The 9,272-nt window shown below is 43.4% G+C and overlaps 2 protein-coding genes across 2 annotated transcripts; one reads left to right on the top strand and one right to left on the bottom strand. All coding sequences in view use genetic code 11, as the record gives it.

The window, feature by feature from the left end:
* Positions 1–327: 327 nt before the first annotated feature.
* On the top strand, positions 328–2,386 carry EGR_00749 (hypothetical protein; the record flags this gene model as incomplete). Its single annotated transcript, XM_024489998.1, has 3 exons — positions 328–461; positions 1,481–1,579; positions 2,344–2,386. 3 exons carry the CDS (start codon positions 328–330, stop codon positions 2,384–2,386), a joined length of 276 nt encoding a protein of 91 aa, XP_024355401.1.
* A 2,417-nt stretch (positions 2,387–4,803) lies between these two features.
* Positions 4,804–6,585, bottom strand: EGR_00750 (Early growth response protein; the record flags this gene model as incomplete). Its single annotated transcript, XM_024489999.1, has 1 exon — positions 4,804–6,585. The coding sequence occupies one exon, from the start codon at positions 6,583–6,585 to the stop codon at positions 4,804–4,806; it is 1,782 nt and encodes a 593-aa protein (XP_024355402.1).
* Positions 6,586–9,272: the final 2,687 nt, after the last annotated feature.

Raw genomic sequence — 9,272 nt, forward strand, 5'->3', positions numbered from 1 at the left:
CCAACTTAACTATCAAGACCACTGACGAAAGGCACCGAAATGCACAATACCGTATTTAGTTTGTCTTTAGGCTTTGTCGTTTAATGCTGCATTCCATCATTTTTAGTACATACTCTTTACGCCGCAGCATCACATGAAGAAGTCACGCCTGTTGACATCGTTACCGATGCTGATAATGGTGATGAAGCGTTCCGCCCACGCACATGGAGCGCGTGCGACTGGAGCACACGGCACCCACGATGTGCGTCTCTAACCTTAACCCGAGGTGATGACGATGAATCAGGCAAGACGTGGCACGACAGCACTTTGCTACGCACTGATAAACTTATGCCAGGAATATTTATTACATTTAAGGCAAAGCAAATTCCTTCAAAATGTGCTTCTAAAGTTCGCTCATTTCAAAGTGACTCGGTCATTGAAAGGCGTCTTGTATTTTTAATTGTTCAAGGTTATGCGGTTTTGTATGGGGAATATGGACAAGGTTATGTGAACTACTCTTCTTGAGAGTTGGAGCAACATCCACACGTGGACATTTTTTTCCACCTTCGAACCGCACATATGTCAGTGGTATAACGTTCGGTAATCTAAAGAGGAACTTATGCTTTACTCATCTCCAGTATATCATAATGAATAACTTTACGCCGGAAAAAGTGCATCCTTGTCATGTAACTCATGGCCTCTTTGCACTACTCGTCACCATGATGTGTTGGAATTTAATGCTGATGCAGAACCATAACTGAGTGAAATAGGAGGTAAGGATATTAGGTCAAACTAATGCTATCTGGGAAGCGCTTGGATAATTATCATTTCGTAATTACCTAATAATAAGGAAATATCTATCTTGAAGAACTACTTCACTTTGGCTTACCTCATTAAACGGTTGTCATATCCTGGACATGTGGTTTGTTGTCGAACATAATCCACAAGATATCCAGGATCTATTCTTTGTTTGAAAACCTTCCAACGCAAGGTTCTGACCTCGTGATTTCATTGTTTTTTAGAAAGTATTACCTCTATTACTGAATGTCTCAACCTACCTATGTAGCAGACAAGGGAATGAAAATATGATTTAATTTTTTTTTCACATCGACACGGTAATTTTACCAACCACACCACTAACCTCGTCACCTTAAAGGCAAGTAGCTGAATAGTCAAATTCAGTTATCACCAACCCAATGACATAGAAATAGGCGCATTCTGCACTATTGACTTCAGCATTACAAAGTGGTAACAACAATGACACGACCTTTACAATGATTAAGAGTGGGTTCATCCAAATACCATGACACATGTTCTTTACCCATTTCCCATTTAAGCACATATCATGCATGAGGAATCAACACCATTCAATAGTGGTGGAATGAACGCGCTTGAATTCGGGTTACTCCACAAATGGATCGTATTTCTTTGTATTCTCGCCACAAGACTTCGTTGAATTAATGGATTAGACCATTGGTAGTGTCTGCTTTGTTTTTTAAAGAAGATCATTTTTATTCATCAAAGAAAACATTGCTATAACTGATAGCTGGATCAACATTGAGGCTTTCCTTATTAACTTTGAGGTCGCAATTATTATAAAGTAATAAGAATATTATAATTCCCAGAGCAGCCTCGTGCAAGTTTCGGATATTGTACGAGCTGCCGAACTCTTTGTTTCAAACACTTTTGGCACGAAAGAGGTCAATACCCAAATTCCGTTATCCATGGTAAGTTACCCTTGGTTGTGCAATTCCGCCAGTTTTGTTTTCATTTTAAACCATTGATTACGGTCACTGAATTTGTGGTGCATCCAACGTGCTTCGCTATGAAGTCGGTGTAAATATTTTTTTGTGTTTACAGATAAGAGACCACTACTTGGCTAGGTGATACCAACTACCCGAAGTGCATAGTTTCACATTTCTCTCATTTGTATTGTGCCTTTTTGCCATGTATAGAAGTGCAATAAATTCAACCCGTGGTTAAAGCCATTGGCGGTTTGAGCTAGGTGAAAAGGCGGCATTGAGGTAAACAGTGCAGCGAGAACGCGATGATTTGCTGATTGAGGCCCCAGCGCGGGAGCACGCAGTTGCTGGCATTCGCATCTGTGAAGGCGACACAACCGAGCAGCGAACGCGGTGTGAGGTGGTGAGTGTGAACCGATTGGAGAGGACTCACACAAGTGTGGAGAGCATGCATTTTAAGCATTGGTGAGATGTCTGCCAGACGCGATCTGCACTACCTGTTCATAGCACCTCAAGGACGCGCCAGAGTTTGAATTTATTTCTTGTTTTGCATATACCGCTAAACTTTTTTTTTCTACAGTCAGCACATTTCGCAGGTGAGAATATGTTCATTTTTGGTTAGGTGTTTTCCTCTGTTAATTTATCAGAAATCAACTCCAGGATAGGATTGTATTCGCATTACATTGGAGACTTGGCCGAAAGTGACCACCATTACTATTGAGTTGACAATATGTTTGGTAGTGATACTGTTAATTCCTTTAGTTGTAGAGGCCAGGCGTCAACCCCATGAACGCTGTTATCGGGGGCTTTAGTGCTTCTAGAAAAGACGCTTTCAAACCTATAGGTTGATTTCAACAGGGAATAACTAGTTTCCATAGCCCTGATGCATCTCTTGATCACAAATTCCACTGACATAAATCGAAGTTCACAAATGTAATGGTAATTTAATGCCTTATCTTTTAGCTTTGGTGGTTGGTATTGAAAGGCCTCCGAACAGATTACAGAATTTGTTTTAGAAATTGGACCCTAGACATTGTTCACAAACCCACAAACCTTTTCTGCCATCAGAAGCGCTAAATACGCTGTGAAAGCACCATACAATGATACTAATTTAACCACATTTGAAAATACTTTGCACGAATGAATCACGCCAAAACAATTTCATTCATCTACCTAAAAGTTGGTAATTCAGAGGCATTAATTTGCAAATGCAGTTAATCCATTAAACAATACACTTAAAATATGGGCTTTTCATTATTTCAACACGGAATACTGCACACGTGCATACCACATCCGAAATTGGTTCCTGTTAGGTTGGTGCGCCTAAAATTATGTAGAAGTAGGTCCAGCGCTCTTTATGAAAATCAAATAAGTGCTTCAAATGTTGAAGACCTCGACATACTGGGAAGACTTAAAGCCACTTTAATTTCTACACTTTACTCCCAACATTAATAATGCTCTCGTTCTCTGTTCTAGCGTTTTATGAAAAAAACCTTGCGATCCCAATGCAGTCACAACGTGTCAAGCATGAATTTGTAATTAGCTGAGTTCAGAATAAAATATTATCGAATGAGTAGTATTCCAGGAAATCGAATGCGGTCCAGTGTGTTATTCAACAAAGGCCCAACGTACCTTAATCCTCGCATTAAGACACGGTCGGTCTTTCACTATCTGAATTATCTACATCACAAACTTGGAGGCAAACAATGCGTTGATACGGTAGAAACAGGAGAAGCACAACTAAAAATCAGCGTTTAAATTTCATTCAAGTTTATTTGGAAAATTCGAGATATGACTGTCTTATTCCATTCTTTGTTAATTGTCCCATTCGAATGAAGAAAGTACAACGGGTAATGCCCAATGTGACTGATAAGTGTAATGTTCAAAATGTGGTCGATCCGCACAGAACCGTACAAAAAGTCATCACCTCGGCACGGGTCAACTACGCCTCACACAAGACCACGATGCCTCCAGCTGTGGTCGCACACACTAGCACCCAACCACAAACACGCCAGCCCCTGAAGTTACGAGGTCGTGCCACACTTCTATTTCATGACACGTTAAAATAAACTAATGCAACTGCATCAACTTAGGCCAGCCACACACGCTGCATCGAGAGCGACAACTTTGCTGCCATGATTATAAATGCGTACCTTAATGCCGTCAAATGCGCTGCCGCTAGACAGTGATACTTCAATAGCCCGTTGAAAGCTGCCACTGCCGATGCATACGGTACAACGGACAGTCAATAGAGACCAGAGACTACGCTCCGAAAGGAGAAGAGCGAGCCTATCGCAAGGCATGTTCACCGGATTACAAAAGTGCACCACTTCAACCGGCAAAAATAAAACTAAACAGCAAATTAATTAAACAAAGTAAATTCGACTAAGATTACACTTTTCGAAAACGACAGTATAAGATGTGCACAATAATGAATGAGCAGTAGACCTGTTAAACAGGCTTCGATTTATTTGAAGAAAATTTATCTTAATATGTTGTTATTCGAAAGTATACAAAGTAAGGTTCCGCATGGTCTTCAGATGCCTCAGCGTCAAGAGGCAGGGTAGGGAGAGAGGTCTCGGTATAAAGGGCTTGAAAAAAAAACGGGAGGGAGGAAAAAAAACAGCCAAAATTAATTCGGCACCTAATCATCATAAGCATTTATATATCCCGTCACCAGTAAAACCACCCATAGGCACAATTTTTAGGAGCTGTGAATGAAATACGGTGGTAGGACAGCGTACGTATGATACTCTGGCAGTGATAGATATCGTCCGCGTCGTCTGAACGGGTGGAAGTGAGGACGGGGGGAGGAGCGGAGAGAGCACACATTGATGTGTGGTAAAATCTGGTTATCGACATGAATGAAAGGATATGCAGCCAAAAAATAATAAGTCGTTTGTAGGCATATACGTATAAGAAGAATCTGGGACGAGAGACCTGGCGCGAGGAAACAGTGATCATGAAAAAATAGCAAAACCAAGAAATGAATGGGGTAGGTGAGTAGACGGTTGAAGAAAGGAGATGAAGTGACAGGGATTACACAGCGAAAGACCTGGTCGGTGTATTAATGCAAACACATCTATATGGGTGGCGAGTGTTGCTGTGGCAGGGAGGTCGAATGGATCTGCGCCGGATATTCCAGTGCTGACGGTTGGTTATTTGACGGGCCTGGCCTTGAAAGCGAAGCACCACCACCAACAGCAGTTGCTGTGCAATTTATCGGCTGAAGGAGGTCAAAATCACTCGATTTGTCACCAACACCACCGCAATCACCACTTACCGCTGGAGCGAGCTGAAAGCTTTGAGCAGTGCTGCCGAAGTCATCACCATTTAGAAAGATGAATGGCTGGGACTGTGAGGGTGCAGTCACTGCCTGTTGCCGACCATTCCCAAGGCTCTGTGGACCAGCTCGCTGCTTCTTGCGTGGAACAACAGAAGCAGTGCTGTGAGAAGCCTTCCCCACGAGAGCCTGATTCGCCTGTTTCTCATGCGTTTTTGCGTGTCGCTTCATTTCATCCGACCGCGCGAATTTGTGGTCACAGTGTTCACAGGCGAAGGGTTTCTCACCTGTGTGGGTACGACGATGTGTGGTCAAGTGATCGGATCGCGAGAAATATCGGTGACAAGTGGTGCACTGGAAAGGCTTAGCGCCCGTATGTATTCGTCGATGCCTAGTCAACTCGTCTGAACGTGAGAATGATTTTGGACAATCCGGGCACTTGTGTGGCTTCTCAGCTCCTTCCGGTGTCGTTTTGCCACTTTTGCCGCTACCTACAGAGCCCCTCGTCCACTTGGGGGTTCGTCGACTAGAGGTATGCCTTGGGGTAGACTTTTTTGATGAAACTTTGGGTGGGTCCATAAGCATTGTGGTGTGAGTGTTGGCAATGGAGGGAACAGGTTCCGAGACGCTAGACTTGGTGAGATTCAAGACCTGACTTGCGGGAGGAAGCCCAGCAGCGGATTCAAGGGATTGCTGTTGATGAAGACTGTCGGCCGAATTGGGAGAGGAAAGGAAGGCATTTGTAGGAAAGAGGATAGGCGCCCCGGCGGTCGCGGTGGTATTGGCCTCCTGTCCGGTTCCGAATGGAGTGCAGAAAAAATTTTGTCCGCCTTTTGCACCAGGGCTCGAACACCAAAAAGATATTATCGGCGAGGAGCCAGGAGTGTTGAGGAAGGACGGAAAGGTCATCGTTGTAGAGGCACCACTAGCACCAGCTCTCTGTCCGTCGCAATCCATCGCCGAAGGAGAGAGGAGTGCCTGAGTGTTTAGAATGATCGCAGGTGAGAAGATAGAAGTTGCAGTGTTCGAGATATCACCCAAAAAGTGCGAGTAGTCGAATATATGAGAACCCGTTTGGCCGATGGCGGCTGGAGACTGAAGGGTATTGTGAGCCTCAGTTACGACCTGAGAAAGCATTGTTGGACTGGCGCCAGATGGAGTGTGGAGGAGTTGGAAGTTGAAGGGAGCTGTAGCGGACGCAGAGCTGCCTTGTGTCTGCTGCTGCTGGGTCTGGCTGGATTTAACACGCGAGAAGTCGAAGGTGGGAGTGACCAGAGGATCAAGCGAAGTGCCCGAAGTGGCGGAGAGGATGATCGACTTAGGAAGCTCCGAAATTGAGTGGAAGGAGTCAGAGGGTATTTTCGGAGGGAGGTTGAGGGAAGGCACGCAGACGTGGGCTGCAGCGGTCGCAGTGATTCCTGTAGTGTCAAGTGGAGGGACGAGGGGAGCAGTCATCGTCGTTGCCACCGTATTTACTGCTGTCGCAGTTGTTGAAATGGAATTCGTCGATTCGGCGGGCTGCGAAAGATTGCAGGTGGTTCCCGTGGTGAGGCTTGATGTTACCGAGGGCAGCACCACCATGCTCACAGCATCATCAGAGGCTGCCGCTGATGATGGTGGTGCGGGCTTTGTGCCCGTCGCAGCGGATTTTATCGCCTCCAGCGATGCATCTGAAGGTGGCAGTAGTCGTTATAGGGTGAAACTGCACTATTTGTATGCATTTTATTAGTTCAACATCATTCGAACAGTGCAACGCAGTTGTCTAAAAACAAAATTTGTGTCTAGTTATTTAAATAGAATTTTGGAACGCACTAGTATACCAGAAACACTACAGCTGCTAAGGCTCAAATGCTTAATTACACACAGCGGTAACGCAGCCGTCAAAACATACCCAAAAAGCGCGAGAAAATTCGTCGTAGCTAGACAGATACATCAATAGCTAAGTCAAATTGAATGGACTTTATACAAATGAACGTAAGTTAAAGGCTGGAATGATTCTGAGACGCAAGAATTAGGTTATGCTATTGTAGGGCGAATTAACGACGTTAGTACGGTTTGTGGATCACACGAATAAATAAACCACTCTAACTCAATGGCTGCAGAAAAGCGCTTCAGCACATCGCTTCCCATATGCCATGCACGGATCCTCCAGCATCACGTACCTCCAGCACGGACAAATAGATATAAGGGCATGACAATTCACTTCAATGGTAGAGTATTGCTGGTCACAATTTAATGTTAAATGAAGCAAAATAAAAGTTGTCAGTTTTACTTTGGGTAATTTGATGTGCATATGGATTGCATCGATGAGCTTGGATTAACCCCGCTTTCGTTTTAAAAATACGCGTGACAGCTGTTTCTAACACCATCTAGCATTTGCTTAAGATTAGACTTAGCTGCCTTGTCAACAATATCTCCAAATATGACTGTAGATGCGTAGAAATGAAGAGCATTTCAAGGACTCTTTATAAAATAGGCATGTCCTCATTAGATATTTCGACTATATTAGTATATTGCGACATAATCTTCGTGCCAAACTACTTCAGGAGAGTAGATGAATTGTCCACACCAAATGTACAACCATGGAGTGACTTAAATAGGGTGAAAGCAGTCTAACAGGAGTCCCCACAAAACCTCCTCTAGTGAAGCGCAATGGACGCGCTGGCCTGAAGATGTGATGTAGTGAGTGGTAACCCGAATCAACCAAGCAACGTAAACGGTTGAATGTAGGTAATCTACTTGCACGCCCGCCACAACAGTGAATAAATTCGATCCTTCAGCTTACTTTTTTTCCTTATTCCCACATGAACATAAAGACAAACACACATAAGGGTCCGAAACAAAATCAGGAGAGTACGTGCCCGGAGCTCAGCAGTCAGCTGGGAGTGAAGTTAATCAAAAAGACTACTCCAGCCAGATTAGTCTTGGGTAAAACCCAAGGAAAAAATATCACACATGGTAGAAGCAGAAAACTGCATTGTGGAAACACTATGGCAAGGGGAGAAAAGCGGAAATATCAATAATAATAATAACAAAGGGGGCAACACCTGCATACAAAACCAAACGAACAGCAAATCACTATTTCGTGGTTTGCCTGGCAATGCAGCTTCCCAAAATCACTCGGCCAGTCATGACCATCTAGATGTGCAAAGGAATAAGATGAGCCCGCTTGGTAATTTCATTTGTACCTCTGTTCGAATATTGTGGTTAAGGTAACAAGAGCAATAAGAACACCTGAGAAAGGTGCGAATTACGTGTAGTAAGAAAGGTAAGCTACATTTATTTCTAGAACTTGTACACAAACCCGATTTCGTCAGGCAGAGTAATGCAACAGAAACATACCAATAAAAAGACTAGTCAACGATCATCCCTATTTTTATAACTTAATGAAAGGTATCAATTGAAAATACAAAATCGAAGTTTTAGGAGACCGGTTGGGTGCTTTGTCAGCATACTTAGCACAAAATTAAGGTAAAGAAACCTGCGCTTTTGTTCTATAATTCTAATGATTAGACTGTTACGTGAAAAAATTCTTATAAAATGGAAGAAACCACGATACACAGTAAAACGTCAATCGCCTGTGAAAAGCTAAATTTAACTGAAACGGCAAAGCATTTGACTCCTGAAGGATAGAAGGTTGTGACAGACTACAGGTATAATTAGCTTATCTACTCAAAAAGCTTCTGCTGCTCAGAACAGCCTCTCAACAACAAAGTGCCAGTGACGCAATCGCTCATCAAGAGTACCATCTTCCATAGGCAGGAAATTCAGGGAGCAATGCGTAAATTAATTCCCTCGGATGCTAAACGAATAGAGGATACGGGAATTTCAGCACATTTTAAGAAATGGCGAAACATCCTATGAGAAGGCATACCAAGGTGCGTAACACATTGAAACAAAAACTTTGGGATGTTGATAATGTGCACCCTTCTGAAAAAGCTTTTAAGTTTGAAATTTATACGCACACGCGGACCCACGTAAATGTGCGTTGAAAAAGAAACCATAGCAAATACCTGGGGCACCTATCATTAGTTGCAAGCTTTACGATGCCAGAGGCACGCGACGTCGGGTGATTGCAAACAAAATATTACGCGTCTTACATGCATATTTACCCGTCTCAGCGTTCACCAAGGTTCGGTTCATCACAACGGCGAGATTCAACCCAGAAAGGGAAAAGACCACGTGAGCGACGGGCTTCAAGTGGATCGTAAGGCTTGATGCCAGTCAAGTTAGCTGAACGGTGAAGTAAACTACTATTTACGCAAAAA

Source organism: Echinococcus granulosus (assembly GCF_000524195.1).
Source record: "Echinococcus granulosus chromosome Unknown EG_S00003, whole genome shotgun sequence".
NCBI lineage: Eukaryota > Metazoa > Platyhelminthes > Cestoda > Cyclophyllidea > Taeniidae > Echinococcus > Echinococcus granulosus.